General features: G+C 41.4%; 1 protein-coding gene across 2 annotated transcripts in view; it reads right to left on the bottom strand.

The window, feature by feature from the left end:
- Positions 1–762: 762 nt before the first annotated feature.
- The window catches only part of dmap1 (DNA methyltransferase 1 associated protein 1), an 88,584-nt gene continuing 68,470 nt past the window's right edge, over positions 763–20,876 (bottom strand). For both annotated transcript variants that reach the window (XM_051933144.1, XM_028811265.2), the window contains exons 9-11: positions 17,463–17,535; positions 7,551–7,834; positions 763–1,172 (exon numbers count right to left, since the gene is read on the bottom strand). In XM_051933144.1, the coding sequence (XP_051789104.1) occupies positions 1,113–1,172; positions 7,551–7,834; positions 17,463–17,535 (417 nt within the window). In that variant the 3' untranslated portion in view covers positions 763–1,112. The remainder of the gene's footprint in view (positions 1,173–7,550; positions 7,835–17,462; positions 17,536–20,876) is intronic.

Raw genomic sequence — 20,876 nt, 5'->3', positions numbered from 1 at the left:
CACTGAAAATCAAATGGAAAGGTTAGCAAAATTCTGACAATTAAAAGAAAAGAAACCACAAGAGAGTCAAAAATCATAACGCAGAGCACCAGAATGGGCCTGGTTTGCTATCCACATTTATTTCACAATTAAAACGGCATTAATATTAACTGCAGTGACAAAGAAAAGTAGAAAAGAGTAAAAGAACAGCAAAGTTGTTATCCTAAAAATGACAGCCTTTCCGTGCGGGTGCAAGGGCTGTGGAGCAGAGGCTCACTGTCTTTAACGGCGGCCATGCAATCCCAAGTGCCCCTCCATTGCACAGGTCACGGATTAACGGACCCCCGGTCTGAGCCTAAATGAAGAGAGTGGCAACAAGGCAAGGAAAGCAAAGGAGTTTCACATCCGGTCACAGTGACGGTGACAATTTACATTATCCATACCGAAAGCAGCCTTCCATGACAGTAACCTCAACATTAACTGTACTTCCTGTTTGTAACGCACCCCCATTGTCCAGCGTTTTCAAATTAATTGTACACTTTGTAGTTGTTATGAAGTTTGTTCCTTTAAGCTTCAATAAAACCGGTGACACGGTTATTTTGGTTTTTCCTCATTTTGCACCCACTCCTCCTAACTGGCCTAATTTTATAGCCCATCACCGGACCCCTCCTGCTCTAAAGAGGCCAAACCGCAGAAAGCACAGTGGCTCATCTGCATTGTGGTGTGTGGATTTATATAAAAATGTACATTTACAGTTGAAGCGGGGATGCTTGGTTTCTGCTGCTAAGCTGAAGAAGGAGACATCAAGTAGCATTAACAGTAAAGGAACTGAAGGCTCAAACCAGTCAAGAAAGACGATAAAAAAGACAGGAAAACAAAAGTCTGGCAATGGACGTCTGGCCACAGCGTGTCGAGTCGGTTGATCCGTTATCTGCACAGCCACGTAGCTTTGAGCCGCTGGCATCTTCAGTGAACATTTACTTCCAAACGTGGCGCCCAGAGCCCCATACACGACAACCAAGAGGCTGGAGTTGATGTCAATTCTGGGGGCTTCCAAAGTCCAATCCCATCCAAACAGTCCTGCTGCTCAGTCTGCTCCACGTCTCTCGTCAAAAATGGCTCAATCAATACATTTAGAGTTTCTTTGCTTTCTTAATTGAAGAAGAACTGGAAGCCGATTCTCTCCGTTTCCTCTAAAATGAGAGAGAAAAAAAAAATAAAAAAAAGAGTAAGGCACTGCTAGTCAAATGCAAACAAATAAAGCCTTAAGAAACCTTTGTAGTATTTTTAATTTGTTAATCTTCTTCTGTATGAGTTTAGCATAACAAGTGAAAACTGTCCACCCTCTCCATCCTCCTGCAGAATCCGAGAGGACCGAAGCCTCTCCAGCGCAGATTTACTTTTACTGCTTACCCGAATGCACACATTTTTAGAATAATGGAGGAATCCGGAGTGCCTGGATGGAGATTCCTGGATACAGCAACACATCCGTCACCACCGTCTATGTATGAAATGGCCTGCGCCCGACCGTCGCGTGGAGAGCTGCACTCCATGCTCCCTCCAGGTCTCTCTGGGCTTTCCAAAGACGTCCACGTCGTGTGACTCTCCACCATCCCAGTGTGGGCACTGCCATGCACTGGCACCCTATGCAGGGTTTTTTCCTTCCTTCCTTGTGCCCAATGCTGCTGGGGTTGGCTCTTCACAGCCTTGAGAATGTAGGCTTTAGCCATCACAGCGTCCATGAACTGATCACAATTAATGTGAAGACATCTGCAGTGATTCTTTGCTTTTACTTAATTTTTTCCCAAAATCGCTAATTAATTTGTAAAATAATAAGGCTGTTCAAGAAAGAATTACCTGACCTGCTGCAGCCCTAAATGAGTAGAGTGGAGACCACCGTACAACTGAGCAGGTTAGGAACATCGAGGATACAGGAGACTTAACATTCGTTAGATTTGACTTTACTTCACACATTTACCTGACACAGCTTTTTAATATATTAAAATTGTAAGAATTCTACAGAAAGAACAGCATCATACATTTCAGTATTTAAATAAAATCATCGCTGCATTGGATTTTTTAAAAAGTTTATGCAATTCACCTGAGACTAGTAAAGCGTTTTGTTACTGGGGGCGGTAAGGTGTCTCAGGCGCGGACCTCAACACGCACGCCTTTGATTTGGCCCTCGTCAACACCTCCTCTACGCACAGTGTGTGCAGCACGGGTATGCTCAAAGGTGTCCTAATGCTCACGTAAGCCAATCACGGCGGGCTGCTGGCTACCCCACCTGTCTGAAGTTTTTAAGTTTGTACCTACTTAGGTTTTAGCTGGCATTCAAGTTTGCCATTGCTCACGTAACATGCCGAGACAAACAAGCCCACAATGTTTACCAAACGTCGACGTGGGCCTACTGGGCCCTCACACTTGGCAGCTAATCCACCGTTGGCTTTTCCTGAGCACATATTATGTGCTGCTCTCACTAAACAAAGAAAAAGCAAACATCACTTGTGAGTAACAGCAAACTCATACCAACAGAAATGCAGATTAACAACCGAAACTTGGGGGGGAAAAGAAGAAGGTGGTCTCAAGTCTGAGAACTTAGAAAAACAATAAGCAAAACGTCTGGAGACCGACTTGGAGGAAGTCTGAATGTCATGACGTGACTCCTTAGAAGCGGGCTGTAAACTGGCCAAACAGGACTTTGGAAGTGAAATCTTTGTATAATAGAACAGTCAGAACATAGAGACCCCTTCAGAAAAAGAGACCCAGTTGTGGAATTAAATGAAATTCAGGAAGCTATCACATCCTATTTGATCTTGGGGGGCAGTGTGCGGAGTTTCTGAGGTTAAATGAACTAAATTATGCAACACGCCTCCCAAATCAAACCGTAAAAGCAGCCCCCCTTCCAGAATGCCATGCTGCCACGTGCTCAGTACATGCCGGGCACAGACTCAGACGTATCACAGCACTACAAAGGATTTAAAAAAAACAAAAAAAAGAAACAAAAGATCCTCTGCATGTTTTCACTTTTAATTTCTTAATTTTGTCGACAGGAGGGATTCACCACATGCGTGGCAAAAGACAACAGTTATTGAAAATAAGCCTCACCCATCACATCACAGACCTCTAATAGGTAAAGGTAGCAGATTCTTTTTTTTCCATCATGCCCAAAAAATTATAAATATTTTATTTACACACACATGAGCAAAAATGTACCTCACACACACACAGCCATCTAGCCCCACTGCTAGAAGTGAAGGTCCCTCACAATTTCTTGCTACCTGCTGCTGTAAAAAGCACCGACTGAGCTCTCGTTTCTTGCCAAGAGGGGGGATCGAGTCGCATTTTGAAGCAATCTTCCCAGGTAGACGTAAAATGGCCACAACTGTGAATGCGCTTGACCTTTCTCTCTCTGGACTAATCTAATTGTGTCCTCTTTGTGTAATCAGCCAGTAAAGGTCACAGCGGTATTTAACATGGGAACCCTTTAGCTATGGAATTTGCCTTGCAGTAAATTACCTTTATTATGTTTCATTCACGTATGCCACCCCAGTAGAGACTCGTGCTTTAACTCTTTGGATTGAGGTAAGGACTCCATGAGGGTGAATTTGGCTTTAATTCGGCTCAGTGGTCCAGCCTCAGCATTAGCAGCTCAAAGCAGGTAAGAAACGAAGCAGAGGTTGGGGCGGGGGGCTGCACATCAAAATGGAAAGACCAAGGCTCTTTCAGCGGAACGTTCTGCTCTCAAAAATCCGCTCCCACATCAATTCAGACTTGAAGCATCGCAACATCAAAATGAACAGAGAAAACACAAAACCTGACAGGAGCGAGGTGATTTGCAAAGCTTTACAATGTCATCGATACACCAAGAGAGGTGAGAAAGCAGAATCAAAAGCTAACAGAATGATGAAAAGCAGGATGGGAGAAACAGGGCCTCATGTGACATGCAATGAGAAGGGAGACTGTGCAGCCCCTAAATTAGGAATCGAGAGTGAAGCACAAAGCGTCACACATGCAGCTTTTTGAGAATATTGTGCCGCTAAGTGTGAAATAATCAAATGAGCAGCTCAGTGCGACTCTCCGCTCAGCACACGTTCATGACCTTCATCACTCCTGCATGCTAACAAACCTGTAAGGCCTGGCAGGCACAGTTAAGCCACATGCCAACTAGACACACCTAACCACACACATGGCCACGCTACATTAATCTCAGTGGAATGGCACACAGTACTAAAACCAGCAAAGGTTTAAGCCATCGTTTCTGACCAATAATCAAGTTTTAGTGTCCCCCCACAGAACAGCTCAACGCCAAAAGACTTGGAACCTACAGCTAGGAGGTAATTATCTCCTTAATAAAAATCACCACGTGTGCAAATACAACATTCTCTTAATGCAACATTTTACCAATGAGAATCAAGTAATAAAACAAAAAACAACCACAAATGATATAACCACTTAGTTCTGGGGTTCATCAGCGGTGTGTTCTGCTCCTACTCTGTTCAGTGCTTGCATGGACTGGGTGTTGGGCAGGGTCATGGGGTCCACTGGCCGTGTGGCATCAGTTGGTGAAGAAGCATTCTCTGATCTTGACTTTGCCAATGATGCTGTGATCTTCGTGAAGTCAATGGAGTCTCTGATGGGGGCTCTCAAGAGACTCAGCGAGGAGTCTGAGTGCTTGGGCTTGTGAGAGTCCTGGATGAACGCCAAGATCCAGGCCTTAATGACCTCCTGGGCACAGCCATCGGTAGAGAGAGTGTCGACCTTGTCGAGAGGTTTACTTACCTTGGCAGTGACATTCATGTCTGAATCTTCCTATGAAGTCAGTAGACGGGTTGGGAGAGCATGGGGGGGGTCCCTAGAAAGGGGTGTGTGGCACTCCTGATATCTCTGCAAAAGGACAAAGGTCCAAGTCTTTAGAGTCCTGGTGCTTCCTGTTTTGCTATATGGTTGCCAGACATGGACGCTATCCAGTGACCTGAGACGAAGACTGGACTCCTTTGGTACCGTGTCTCTGGCAAATCATTGGGTACTGCCGGTTTGACTTTGTGTTGCTCATGGAGTCCCAAATGAGGCACATTACCTGCATTGTGAGGGAGCGTCAGTTACGGCACTATGGCCATGTTGCACGATTCCCCTTGGGTAATCTGGCTCGTAGGGTCCTCAAGTGGCTGGACCAGGCCAAGGAGACACCCACATAACACCTGGCTGCAGCAGATAGAGGGTCATTTCTGGAGGGTGGGACTGGACCCCATGTCTGTCTGAGAGGTTGCCAGCCGGGATCCCGAGCTGTTTCATCGTGTTGTGGGTGCGATAACGTGCTGTACCAGTGCATGCTCCCCAACCTGACCTGACCTGACAAAAAAGAATCTGTGAGCAGACATTCACCTTTCTGGTGTTTCCGGCCTCCCATGATGTCTTCACTATTCAGCAGTAGTGAATGTTGAAGTACAGGAGGAAAATGTGCCAAAGAAACACAAAATTTGGCAAAATTAAACTTCTCAACTGTCCAAACATCTAGAAGTTTACTCCACATATTTAGTAAGGCTTTGCCACATTTACTCAACACCTGCCTTATTTAAACCAAATGACTAGTTTTAGAGATGTCTGCTCCACCAAAACACTGCAGACTTTACAATGATGATCTTGAGATCCTCCCAATTCAGTAACCCCTAAAATTGAAATTGTTTTATGTTTTTTTTTTCTTGCTGATGGTTTGAAGTGCTAAGTTATGAGACAATGACTGATCAGATCCACACATTAATATTACTGCTGACATGTTTAGGTTCATTTTCAGGTAATTCAAGTCCCCCCTTACTGTATCACTCACACTTTTTGGTCCTGATGTTACAAAGCTGTGCAGGCTTCCCTTCATATCACACACAACTGCTTTAGAAAAATGTGGCCATATGAAGTACCACCACCATATGAATGCCATGGCGTGCCTTAGAAACATCACAGAGCTGAATTTTTATGACTCAAGTCTGCGGCCAATACCAGTCCCTAGCACCAGCCCCTGTCACGGCTCGTCACGAATGTTCTAGTGACTTCTGTGTGCTCCAGGAGTTGTAAAATCACACAAAAGATTGAAAGGCCATTCCTTTGAGTGTGATTAAGGGCATTAATGCAGGCGAGCGTAACAAAGATGTCTGCACAATTTACCTGGCCTCAGGTATAAAATGACATAACCCGCTTCATTGATGTCTTATTTTTTATGAATTTGTTGCGAGTTCTTGTTCTGTTCAACATTATCGAAGGTTCTGTTTATGTGTGAGGGACTAATGTTGAATGTGTTGTACTATAAAACCAGGACACGGGTGTCCTCAGAGCAGGTAACAAGCCATACTAAACAAATAATGAAGGGAAAACATCTTGTTAGGGTTTGTCTTGATGACTGATGTCATTATTGATCTAAGTGCATTCATTCTGATGTATTCTGGTGTTATTTGAGTAAAAATTAATTATAACTATGTGTTGTGTTTAGGTTAAAAATTTGACTTAAAAAGAGCTTTTCAACAACAGGTTAGCACTGCAAGTGGCAGAAGGCGTGTATTGGTGCGACTATCTGTGATGTGAGGCCTACACCACAGGTTTAGTGCCGTGCCTCCATTTTTACAGCTTTCTGTGGCTGTCAACCCACTTGACGTAGATTAGATTTTAAAGGACAGGCAGGCCAAAACTGTTTTTACACCTATTTTCAAGAAAATACTAAATTAATTTATTAAATTAGGCCCATTCATAATTTAGCATTACACTTGAAGCCTAAGTAAGTTGGAGGCAGCTCTGCTAATGATACCCATCAGCCTGCTGAACAGGAGAACTCAAATTCGGGTTAACTAGCATCTAGAACAGTGACGGCTGCAAAGCAACAAAAATTAAGCTTGGAAAACAGGTAAGCTGTAGAGTCATCCACTTCCTACAATTCGCTTCTTCATATTTCACTCCAATTCTGTTTTTAATTGCAAGCTTACTTTTAGCAAAAATGTCTTGCCAAAAGTGAAATGTAACTGGAAATGTAAATGCTGGTAATTGAGGCCGTACTGTAAACTGATGTCCGGCCAGTCTCCAATTTTAATTTCCCTTTACGTTCTGTAAACGGCCAGCACCATCACACATCTACACAGTTGCCTGTGTCAGGGTACAAACCCCACCACACGAATACCCCTTTATATTACATCTACATCAGTAGGACTGGCCAGAGATCTCCATGAATCTGAAATGGTAAAAGCAGTTCAAACATGGATGCACTGATTTTCATTGTGGGTGCTACTGAAAAAATTGTTTTCTAAGCAGAGACACAATGCGTAACTATAATGAAAGTGTTTCTCATATTTTGTTTTAAAAAGTTGTATGAGCAATTGCAAGTGTGAAACGGACAGAAGTACTTACACTAACAGTACGAGTCCAGAATAACCTGGCGCAACGGCTTTCCCTAAACATCATGGGACTTTTCACTGTCTAGCGTCACAATGTACTATAAACGTTTAGTGGAAATCTTTCTTACAGATTAAAGATCTTCTAAAGAGCAGAAGCATTCATACAAAAAGGTCCACAACAATGTTTAATCCACTTACAGAGTTTGGTGTTAGAGGGGCTCCCACTACATCAATGATGTGGTCCTTTCCTTCTCCTTTTGAGTCATCAGGCCCGAGCCCCATCTGTCCTTCAGGTCCAAGCCCCTCGCCAGCAGCTGCAGCAGCCCCACCTGCCTTCAGGAGGGCCTCGTATCTGTGCCGTAGCATCTGCTGCTCATACTCGCAGTTGGCATGTGCCTGTTTCAGCTCATATACCAAAACCAGGTCACTGCGCAACTCATTGAACATTTGCACAATCTCCTCAGTTGGCATCGGGTTCAGATCTGCAGCAAAAAAGAAAAAAAAAAAAAACACGTTAAAATAAAGCATTGCATCTGCACTCTTGACAGCAGTCTAACGTGCTGCTAGTGGGTTGGCTAAAACCACTTGTAAATTATTCAAGTTCTATTTTTCAATACAGTGTGACTAATCAATTGATTGTAATTTCTACACTCAGTGGGTCTTTTGCTCTTTTCACCTCTTTGTGTTTCTGTTCTCTCTTCCTCTGAAGTTCGCTCTCAGAAATTGATTTGCTTTTGAGCCAGCAGCAGGGGATTTGTTAGGCAGCTGCTCCTCTTTAAGTTAGGGTGTAGCCCCCGAGATTTAGTTACATACGGGGTGCACCTCAGTCTTTTTTGGTTATATCGATATTTTGGTATTGCTGGTTATAATAACCAATGCGTGCACACTCACACACACGCGCACATGCACCCACACACACACCGGCCAGCCCGCACAAACCTGCACGCGCACGCACGCACACACACGTACAAACACACACACGCACGCACGTGCAGGCACAATAACCCCCATCACCCCCCCACACACACACACACACACACAACCGCCAGCACACACAAACAAACGCGCGCACACACACACACACACCCATCAGCCCGGCACACACACGCAGGTTTGTATTTGGTGTTCCTCGGCTGTCAGTCCATTTCGCTACAACACAATGGCTTATTACCATAAAGTGAAGAAGTTCTTTGTCTTCTGACCCACTTAGTTAGGGGAGGGGAACCACAGAGTGCTGTCTAAATAAATGATCATTTTGCCAAATAACTGTAAACACAAACTTCTGCCTTTCCCAGCTCTGTGTCACCTGAGAGTTTTCGAGTTAAGGAAGTTATTTCAGGTTAAGAAGTTCTACTCGCTACTCGTGGCACCAGAGATTGCAAGGTTTCAAGGTGATTAGCGAGTGCAAGTTAAGACGTTCACTGTTACTCTGTATGCGTGACAATACTGACCCTGTAATATTTATTCTTACAAACAACTAAGAATTATAAGAACTCTAAAAGTAATTCATGTTAATAATTACAAGATGCCACTGAATATGGTGAAATGAAGCACAGCATCTAAACAGAAAAGAAAATGTGCATCTTCAGATGCAACAATGGGAATATGTAGAAATAAATGAATAATGAACGTTACATGTCCATGGAAAGTATAAATTGCACTATTCACTGATTTTTTTCTCACACATTTTAAAATATGCTACAAATTAAGCATGGACAATCGCAAATATGAAAAGATGAACACTTGCTGTTGTTTGCAGAACAATTTCTTAACAAAAAGCTATAATATTTCACAGAAAATAAACTTGTTGAAAGCTGCCTGCCAGCAGGGAAGTGGAGGGTGGGGGGTGGAATGACTATCCTGTGGTGCGCAGTGACAATTACAGATCTTCAGCTCATGGAGTTTAAGGCAAATCAAAGCAGAACCCTCTTGACATAAATCTGATTTCTAGAAATGTAGTCTCCTTCACTGCAGCTCATTCTCTGCCTCTCTGCAAGTCAGTTTTGCATTTGTGTTGATTTTAATTGATGGCGTACATGTGCTAGACCCCTGTGGGGCTACTACTATGATGATGATCTTTTTTGTCTCAAGAATAAAAACATTTAGAAACAAAGCAGCTGCACACTTCTTTATCTCCTATGCCCTGCAGGAGAAGCCACAGAGGAAGCAAGCAATGAACAAAAACAGAAGGAAAGAGTATCAAAGGCACTGCGGCCAGCCTTTTCTTGTGAAATAAAGCCAGCCGATATGGAACCAAAGTTACACTTGAAGACATTTTTGGAGACGTAGTTCAGACGAGCGCATCATTTCCTTATCAGTTATACGGGCACACATTTCCACCAATCTCACCAAAAACACTGGCAAGGTGGCTAAAGCAAAACATACATTGTCCTCCTTTTACTGTAGTTCTTTGTTATTTGTGAAGTAAGTACAATCCCCCTCTCTTTCTTTGAATTTCCCACTGTGGCTGTAGGTTTTTGCTAATTATTCAGAAAAGCACAGTAGTTGAAGAATTACATTCATAAACAATGAGGATATATCTGTATTTTTGGCATAGCTTTAAAACACTCAATTCCAATTTGCTGTCTTCCTGTTAACTGACCTCTCTTCGTCTGCTAAGTTAACGGTGTCCTAATAGTGACAATTAATGCTAAGCAGAGGTGACAACCTGAGGAAACAACTCTGAAGGTTGAAAAGCTGCAGCTACTTCAGTATCAGGCCTACGAGTGTGGCCTTTATTAAGTAACGGTGTAAATAACACCTGAAAAAGCAAAAGAAAATCATGACAATGGTGACAACATTCCAAAGCAAGACAGCAAGCAGTATTCCCACGTGTCTCACACACCAATGCCTACTGCATTCCCATTAACACCCAGCACGCGCCCAGTTCTGCAATTCCTGAACGGACACCAACACAGAAACTGGACATAACAGTCTTCTTAAGGAAAAGTAGAACTTGGCTGGGATGAAACCCCCCAGGACTGCGTCATACCAAAGTGACCCCACACCATATTTTTCTAATCAGTCTAAATAGCAGTTACTGCTTTCAATGAAATAGTTTGTTTCTGCAGTCTGTTCTTAAGGGCATCCCGGAGTAACAGTTCTGATTTGTTTCTGTTTCTACTGAATAAAAACTTTATTATTTTCTTTAAAAAGAAAAAGAATTTTTAGAACCACAGGTTTGGTGATGAAGCACTTAGATAAAAAGATACAAAGAACAGGATGTAGGATATGATTACAGTAAGAATTCTGCTGACATTACAGGAATACTCCTATGCTCATAGCAGAGCCCATCCTGGAAGCATCAGATACGAGGCAGAGACCCCGAATAGGACATACTGGTGACAGACAGCTCTGCTAACCTGAGCCTGTGTGGAACCAGAGAACAACTGGCAGAGCCTCGACCCTGGAGCTGCGATGGTGACTACACTTGCTCATTCATTCTTTTCACGGATCACACAGGAACAGGTCCCACCGGTGCCTACGGGAGAATATCTTTAGAATACCTGATGCAAATCGGTACAAAGGCTAAAAGAGAATCACAATGGGAAGGAAGTCTAATAAATGTTATATTAATTTATGTAAATCAAGAAATGCTGCAATTATCTACGCCAATCCGGTGGTTAACTGTAAATTGCACCTCAATTTTAATTTGTAACACTTCTAGATACAATTCTGGAACAGTGAAGTTTAAGGAAGATAAAAACAAATTTTTCAACTAAACCCTTTCGCAGTGAGTTACACAAGAGCAAGCTGCCAATCATTAAACTAATTTGGAGTACACAGTTAAGGTCCATATATGCATCTATTCAGCAGCAACCATTACAGAGGAAAGGGACGCAAGATAAACTGAAATAAAAAAAAAAAAACCATTGGGCCAATATTCTTGAAACGTTGCGTTACGAAGTAAAACGCAAAAAAAGCTTTTATAGCTTTAAAAAGATTTGTCCACCTCGCATAGAGATAACAGTCCAAATTACATTTTCGCTTCCTTTAGCCTTTTGTAGAAATTATTTTCCTCCTAACATTTTGTAATGAGACACTCACAGCAAGCAATGGCAGAAGAAGATGATTTAGTGTGATGGGTAGAGTGAAGCTTCATTAGCAGGAATTACCTATTGTCTACTAAAGCAATCTTACAGCGTGCACACTACACTGGAGATCAGTGGTGTCAATGATACAGGTAGCAAATTACTGGGAGGCCAGGGTTAAGTGAAGTGTGCTGCGTAATGTATTACCTTTAAATAGCAGCCTTGGTCATAACATTTGAAGTATTTTTCTCTCTGTTTATATACTTTACTTTGATAGAACCTCCATGTTTAATTCATGCTTTCATGTTTAATTCAATCCAGAAATTAGTTTTAGTCCATTAATTAGCAATGGTGGTTCTTCAGAATAGAATTTGCATAGCAGGGGTCACATATTTTTCCAGTTTTCTGCCACACAGACCCAAGTAATTCGCTCTCTGTCATTCACTGCAGGCTAGCAGTCCTCCAGTGAAGAGTTTTCTACATCTATTGTGAATTAATAAGAGGATGACACCGCAGTGAAGAGTATCAACTTATCAATTTTGGAGCTCGCTAAAGTATAGCTGGTCATTTGGAATTACTGCGTCCAGTTAAACTGGTACGTGAGGGTAAAGTGAGGCACATTACAAGAAATACTTCATGCCAGAGGTTATTGTATTTTCACACCCTTCCTTCTCAAATTATATTTCCCTATTAGCGCACATAAGATGTAATGCCATCATGACCAGGCTTTAATTAAGCGCTGGACAGTTCGTAACCCAATTCCATTTATTTCAGTAATCTCCTTAGATGTTGTCTTTGCTTATGCAGACCAATAATTTGTTCCTTATGTAATGCAGTAATACCTTCTTCATGACCACGGTCTTCAGACATGACTGTTTAAGAAATGAGATGATACACACTGCTTCCGTTAAAGAAGTTATTGAAATCGCTGCAATAATGGGGATCCAATCATTGGCTCTTGAGTATTTGCTTATTTAAATGGAGACATTTTCTTTTTGGCCAGGTAGTACAATTAACAGCATGCTAACAGTGGGCCAGCTGCTTTAACTGGTTCTTTGCCTTTCCAGAACTTTCTTTCTCTCCATGTATCTGGGAGTAGAGAAACAAGCATGAACCTCTCCCAAGACAAACAACTATTCTTATTTTTACTGTGAACATTCACTGATTTTCTCCAAAGGTAACAGATGACATAACTTTGAACCCTGTCCAACATTGTTACGCTAAGGAATGGAAGATAAACCCTACTATTTTATATTATTTGCAAAGTGCTTTTCACTGGGTTCTGGGTTTGAGAATTTTGATAATGACTGCCGTAACCTAACAGTCTCAAACGCACTTAATCCATTCAGGATCATGGAGGGCCATAGCGTATCCCAGTAGCTTCAGGAGCAAGATGGAAGTCAGTCCCCGCCTGGAAAACAATGAATCACAGGAACGACTCACATACTCACACCCATGTTCACCAAAGGCCCATTTAGCATTGCCTGTTAACCTAACCTGTGGGTGAACAACCTGAGTACTACAAGGACAAACACCAGGCAGGGGATGTGAACAAACTACCAAGACAAGAAGCTGAAGCACAAACCCTGACAACCTTTCAAAAATATCTGGAGGAGTTATTGGGACATCTTAGCTATTAGCTGAACACATAAGTCGGATGGATGGAATGGTCTCCTGTTGGTCAAATTTCAGAAGAAGGCTGTGTCGGGAAGAGCCCATCTCTTTAGATGTCTATTAACTGCCAGGAATTTAGGAGAAATGAAAGGGTGGTGTCATCAGTGTTTTGCTACAAAAACTAACGCGATGTGGCAAGTTGCCATTAAAGTTACACCATCTTGGATGGGTCATTTTACACAATGAATAAAAGTCAAACAGCTTTCCAGACAACAAAACATTTCATATCTGAAAGAAAATCAGAATTTCCACATTTGCGTGGGGATGCTTGTGGGGGCGCTATCAGTTTCTGACGATGGGTAAAACACTTTAAAGATTGGAACACAGACACTGGCCAACATTCCTGCAGTAGTTATCTGTTAACTACAGGCGGCAACAATGCCAGAGCAGGAAAGGAGTTGGATCTTGGGACAGAATCATGGAGTTCATCTCTGAGAATCAACCCGCAACAATCAGAGAAATGACAAGAGAGAAGGGAACAAAGGAAATTCAGTTATCGTATGTCGTTTGTGCAACCTATCATTGCCATTTTCTTGGAGTGAACCAAGAACACTTTCAAGTTTGAAACACAAAAAACATCTAGTTACAATACTTTGCATATTTTTAGTAATTCTAATATGCTTATTATCTTGTTTTTATTTTTTTTTTTTTACAATTCTTGCATATTATGCACATACCACAATGGTTTTTCCTCACACAAAGTCATGAAGGGGTGCAGCCTATCAAGGTAGTGACGGGCTGCAGTGGTCAAGTTAACTGGAGTAGATGAAATTATTATAACACAGAAAATGTATCATATATACTGAAAAAGAGACATTTTTGGGAGACCAATACAAGTTACAGCTTATATACTTTCAACTAAAAGCCCAATTTGTTTTGCCCTGTATCCAGCAATTCAGTCTGCATTCAGACACTGCAGTTTCCCGAGCACTTGAAAGCTTGTTAGGTGCACCTTCACCCAACAATGAGTGCCTGATGAGCTCACCGTCAAACATTCAAAGCTTAATTCACAGGAAGACAAAGGCCGCATGTGGCTGCATTCTGTAATGTCTTGAATGCCACCTGAAGTAGGACAGAGGGCCATTGGCATATATGCACAAGGCCACTCAAGCGTGTTGCACTTCAGCAGACTGGCAGGACAGATGACCATCTATGATCATGTCTGCCTCTTGTTACCATACCGGAGCAGGATCAACACATCAGGCCCATCGGCAATATCAGTTCAGATGTGTAACATGTAGACCTGTGACAGGACAGTTAGGGACAGGCTCCGTGCTCCTGGAATAAGAGCAAAGCAACCAAAGACCCTCTGCTCACACATATCCAACTGGTGTAGGCTGAACAGAGTGTGTTATAAGGCTTTCTTATGTGACGCAATACAACTTGACCCCACAGAAGGACACATTCTGCCTTGGCCTGCCTTGTCCTCTAGCCTTAACCCCGTAGAGCACCTCTAGGACATTGTGGATGTCAATTCAAAACGGAGTTTAAAATAGAGAGGATGTTCTAGATCAGGGGGTCTGCAAAGTCGGACCTGGTGGGCCAAAGTGGCTGGAGGTTTTTGTTCCAACCCAGTTCATTAATGAAGTCAATTATTGCTGTTGAAGCAACACTTTTAATGCATCATTTTAGTTGTCTTGCTTGTTAAAATTCCCCACCTTCAATTTCTTATTTTAGACTTAAGTACAATAGATGCATTCTTCATTTTTTAACGGCTCTTTATTAGCAATAAGACATAGAAGACAGTGAAATAGCAGTTCTCCTTCTAACTTGTCTCCATTTACACCTGTAAGTATACATTGTGAACTATCTGGTTTAATAAAGTACATGGAAGTAAACAGAAGAGGAAAAAAGAGGAAAGAACTGAGAATACTAAACATCTTCAGGCTTCAAATGGGTAGGATGTTATACTTTGAAAAGAACAAAATCTACAATATAAGAATGACCTGACATGGCAGAATGAAAACACCAATAAACCACAAAATTAAGTATGATCTGCTGTTGGCAAGGACTGGTTTCTAATTAAGCAACTGGGCTGAAACAAAACTCTGCAGCCACTACGGCCCTCCAGGACTGACTTTGCAGGTCTCTCTCCCTTTAGACGGGCAACATGAAGGGCAAAGGGCACAAACGGAGAAAGTTCAAAATAGCTGTCCTTTCCTGTTCATATCACTGATAAAAATCATTAATGGCATCTGAAACCCCTGCTCTATTTGACGCCAAGGACTGAGAAAATATCATTAAAAACATTTACAAAGATGAGGTGATCAATAAACTAACTAAGCCACTCTTATACACCATCAGAAATAAAAATAGGAAAAAAAAAAAAACAGTGTTATTTTGTATTAAAGTGCCCTACGCTCTATCAATTCACCAATTTTCAAAGTCGCATGGCCCATTTCAGCATCTTTGTTGCCAGAGATTAACTATCACTGAATGTTTAATAAAATTAAGGGAATATCAAAATAACATTTTGGGTCTTAATAAACCAATAACGATGGACTCTCAGAAATGCAATATGTACAGTAACTAATCCAGATCACAGATTCTCTGTAGTCCATTTAGGGGCCGAAGGGGACAGTAACTAAAGACCTGCATTTTTCCAGAAATTAAATGCGTTTAAAAGGAATATGTAAAATAAAATCTCAAAATATCTCTGTTCTCCTCTGAATTTTGAACATTGTGTACTGGCTTATCAATAAAATTTATATGACTGGGTACAAGCACTGTAGTTTTTCAGAAGAAAAAAATCTGAATTAAAATGACTGAGTTCACTCATTTGGAACGGTAACATAAATGACGCTTTATTTAGTTCCTGTTCAAATTCCAGCATTCTTCACATCGAAGGTTTTCTAAAAATCACTCTCACTGTACACTACAGGAGTGACTCAGTGTGGAGTAAGTGTGAAATCACGCTATTAGGATTCATTTCATGAGCGGCAGGATTTTAGCAACAGCAGTCTTTAAATTGGACGTCCCCTCCACGTACACTGGCACTGCCTTTAGGGATGGACAGTATGTGATCCCAAAAAAAGGCATTCCTGCAATTCTCACCCTGTTTAAATAATTTTACTTATAATGCACAGCATTAAACTGCCTACTTACAGATCCAATTAAACGTTTGTGTGCCTTTTTCATACGCACACCTTCTGTGAATAGAATTCAATTTAACATTTCCATGTACCCCCTTATTGATGTAGATGATGTATGTTGTATTATTCATTCCTACAGCTATTAAATTACTTTTTGGTGCCACCTCTTTATGATGGGACCCCCAAACCTTCCCCAGTCTGTAACCAATCTTCTTCTTCTGCCGGCTACTCCCGTTAGGGGTTGCCACAGCGAATCATCCTTGTTGTCCGTATATTGATTTGGCAAAATTTGACACCGGATGCCCTTCCTGACGTAACCCTCCCCATTTATCCGGGCGTGGGACTGGCATAAAGAAACACACTGGTTTGTGCATCCCCTGTGGCTGTAACCAATACCACCAGCTAATCCTTTTCTAGGGGAAGTGTTAAGGTTTGTGACGTGAACGGGAGTGTGCCTCTTAACATGTGCCAGGTTTTTGGTGAGGTTTGGGGGGCCTGGCTCGGCCCAAACAGTTTTTGCTGTGTGAGAATTTGTTCCCAGGTCAACTCTATTTAATGAGACTCACGTGATGTAAAGAATATGAAATCAGGCACCTTCTGCTCAAGGATTTTTAGTTTCCAGCTTGATTAAGCAAAAAGGTGTTTAATCATGGCCAGGGAAAAAAAAAAAGTAATATGATACTGCAATCTCCCAGACACAATGATATTTTAATAAAAATAACCTTTACAGAATGAAAGAAAAATACGTATGTATGAAGTCATTGTTAAGGATAATTAACAAACACTGAGGGACAACACATAAATGAAAAACATTTTCATTTGCATAAGCCATTTAAAGTAAAAAATACACATTTTTCACCAGGTTCAGTGTGTTAGCTTTAATGCCCATAAACCTCTTCGTTAAATTAGAGAAGAATTTGTGTGGCACTGGGGAGCCAACTTCATAGTTCCCTAAAAGATGACAGACTCATTGATCTATCGGAGATGAGAGCAAGCTCCCCTGTGCCAGCAGTCTACAAGAAATCACAACACTAATTATGATGTACAGAGCTCCAGCATTTCTCTATTTTCAATATAACCTCTTTCAATTAAACAACAAAAGAAACATGTTGCCTCACTCACACAGAATGACATCATGGGTGAAAATTCAAAGGCTTGACCTGCTCTTTGTAACGCACCCAACTGATAGCCTAGTATGTTATACAACACACAGGAATGGTAAAGGAGAAAAGGTCCCAGATTTCCACAACAAAGAGAAAGGGCCCGTCTGTCTCTCCGTCTTTTCCACTCTCTCCCTCTGTGTCTATACTCACCAACTCCCTGTTCTGTTAGAATCTGTTCAATGGCTTTAATCTTCTTCTGTCCCACAGAGCTTGGCAGTTTCATCTACAGCACACAAGAACAAAACAAAAATCGTTATTAGATAGACAGATAGACATACACAAGATTCATTCTGTCACCATGAATGCCTTGTCTGCTCAACCTGGGGAACTTACTGTGGAATTTCCAGACTGTGCTTGACAGCTGTACTTACTTGCTGTACATAAGTACAAAGAATTGGATAAGGCTGGGAAAAAATCAAGCTTTTGAAAAGTGCAAAAAGTAATTTACATCACTTAATTTTTGGAGCAAAAAATGCACCCAATTAAAACAATGAGTTTATAGCACAAACGTCAGAGTTTCTGAACCTTTATTCAAATAAATGTCACACACACTTTATATATAATGTCATATACTAAAATACAAAGATACTGAAATGAATGCAACGCGCAACCTAAGCCTTTGGAATACAAAGCCATACAGCTTCTTATAACAATATTCTGAATATGGTAAGTAGGGCACTTTTCTAACTGCTGCTTATAGTTCCTGACCGCTGACCACTTATCCAACCCATTCTTTGGTTTATCTTGGTGGTCTTTTAGTAAACAGAAGTGCCCACTGCACTCATTTGACTGCTGAGCTGCTGTCCTTCTCTCCATAATAATCGACGGTCAGTTCAGCCCTCATCACTTATTACTTACACAATTGCCATGCGATCAATGAATGTCAGATGAAAACAAACAAAGGCTACACTCATAGACAGAATAATTCAAAATTACTGAAATGACAAGAGCAATCTATTAATAAATTGTAATTATTTTGCTGCTAGTTTAAAGCAACTGCAACATTTTTCTGCCAACCTGCAGGAAAACTTCTGAAGGTCAGAGTGGGAAGCGATTATCCAAAGATACGATTAAACCACATCACATTTACAACAGTTAAGTTTACTTGGGGGATTTATATTTCATTTCAAAAATCACTTTTAGGCATTGTTGCTGTAAAACAGGTTTCTAGACAAACTTTAAAATGAATTAAGCAAAAAAAAGTGTCAGCCAGAAAAAAAAATGAAATTGCAAATGGTAGGACTGGGACAGCGGCTAGCCCTGCCGCCTCACACGTCTACAGCCCAGGGTTCAAATTCAGGCCTGGGCGTACTTTGCTTTCTCCAGATTACTAACGATGTGAGTGCTGGGTGAACTGGCGGTTGGGTGCCCACTGAGAGTAAGTGTGGACATATATGTGAATAAGCCCCCCACAGTAATGGAGCCCCATCCAGGGGTAGGTCCTGCTTTGCAGTCATTGCTGCCAGGAGAGGCTCTGGCTCCTTCTACTCTTAAAAATAACAATCGGGGACAAGTACACTGAATAAAAATGTACAATATTGGTAAGCAAGGAAATAAAAATGACAAAACATTACAAAATGGTAAAAGCTATAAGTAGGTCTATGATCGTGAAATACTGTAATTTCTATATAAAACACTTTTGAATATTAAATAAATATTTGCTTCATTTGAAAATGTGTCATAAACACATGAAAAATAAATGGCTAAGATGTATGCCTTTGTATTCAGACATACATATCATGAAAATGCAGATGGTTTTTGGCTAAATACATTATCCATCCGTCCATCCATTTTGCAACCTGCTGAATCTGAACACAGGGTCACGGGGGTCTGCTGGAGCCAATCCCAGCCAACACAGGGCACAAGGCAGGAACCAATCCCGGGCAGGGTGCCAACCCACTGCAGGACACACACAAACAGACCCATACACCAAGCACACACTAGGGCCAATTTAGCATCGCCAATCCACCTAACCAGCATGTCTTTGGACTGTGGGAGGAAACCCACGCAGACACGGGGAGAACATGCAAACTCCACGCAGGGAGGACCCGGGAAGTGAACCCAGGTCCCCAGGTCTCCTAACTGCGAGGCAGCAGCGCTACCCACTGCGCCACCGTGCCGCCCTAAATACATTATTTAAACACTAATCTTATATGCATGTAAATAGCAATACACAGAGAATAGTAAGCCAAAAAGTGGAAAGTATATGTAAATTAATTCAATAAAAGAAAAAAAGCCTTAAAATAAGTAGAATGTCAAGAAAATGGTGGCGAAAAAAATACTTAAGTTATCAAAGTTAATTCCTATGTAATGCACTTCTGAGACGAGGTTGTCACTACAGCGACACATCTAAATCTGTTTAGTTAGTGGAGTCAAGCTAACGGATTATCAGCCATATTTGAGTAATAGACTCCTCATTTAGCTTTAATGCATTTTGCATAGAGAGCAATCTCCTCTCATCAGTCTTTAAGATAAATCGGCTTCCATGGCTAAATTTTAAAGATATTAGTCTGGCGGCAGCTGCATAAATCATAACATTTTACTAATGAGAGTAAAGTAAAATACACTCTGGCTTCTTAAGCATCCTGCAATTATTCCGATTTTCTTTTGTTTTTAAAGCAGAGGCCAGATCATTTTACACCTCTTTAAATGTGCTGGATATGTAATTATTGGAATGTAATTAAGCCTTTCAGCTGTCGTCTCCCCCTCTCTCGCTCTTTTTTCCCCACTTTCAAGATGCTGTTTTAAAGTCTAAATAAGAAATGTACATAGACTCCTAAGGCTTAGTATATCCTACTGCCTGGTTCCAACCTCCAGATGCCCTTGTTATAACTAACATATTTTCATATATTCTGTAATTGTATATTTAATGTACAGCTTCCTGCCTAATGAACTTAAAACTAAAAATTAACACTTTTATCAGGCTATACCTACAGTGCCAATAGAAATTCATCAAACCCTATCAAAAATCTTACCTTTTGTCAGATTAAACTCTGGACATAATAATACATTAAACAAAACTATTGGAGACCTAAACATCGAAGTGAAAATAACCTTTTATAAAATTCTGATCAATTATTAAAATGTAATTAGTGAAAAACCTGGTTTAAGTGATCAGGAAATAAAGTGACAATTATCAACTTGCTCAGGTACAACCAATCACCTTTCAGATCACACACCATCTGACATCAACTGCAGTGGTCCTGATTCCTTCACAGTGAATCTGGCTACGCCTTGAAGAGTCCACTGCTAGCCATAATGTGGCAACGCAAAGAATCCACCATGCAGCTTCATCTACCCCTCTGAGGACTGTTCAGTGCATCATCAAGATGTGGGAAGCATGCGGCACCACCAACACCTTGCAGGATACGCCACTCCCTCCAAACTCGACGACTAAGCCAAAAGGATACGGATTAGGGAGGCGACCAAGAGACCAAATGGCAACTCTGAAAGACTTGCAAGTGATTACAGCAGAAACCGGGCAGGATGTGCCTGTCACGACAATCTCAGAAGCTTTGCACAAAGCTGGCCTTTATGGCAGAGTTGTAAAGGAGCCTCCTCTGA

This window comes from Erpetoichthys calabaricus, chromosome 10 (genome assembly GCF_900747795.2).
Source record: "Erpetoichthys calabaricus chromosome 10, fErpCal1.3, whole genome shotgun sequence".
Classification (NCBI taxonomy): domain Eukaryota; kingdom Metazoa; phylum Chordata; class Cladistia; order Polypteriformes; family Polypteridae; genus Erpetoichthys; species Erpetoichthys calabaricus.
This window is presented reverse-complemented; position numbering and strand designations above follow the sequence as displayed.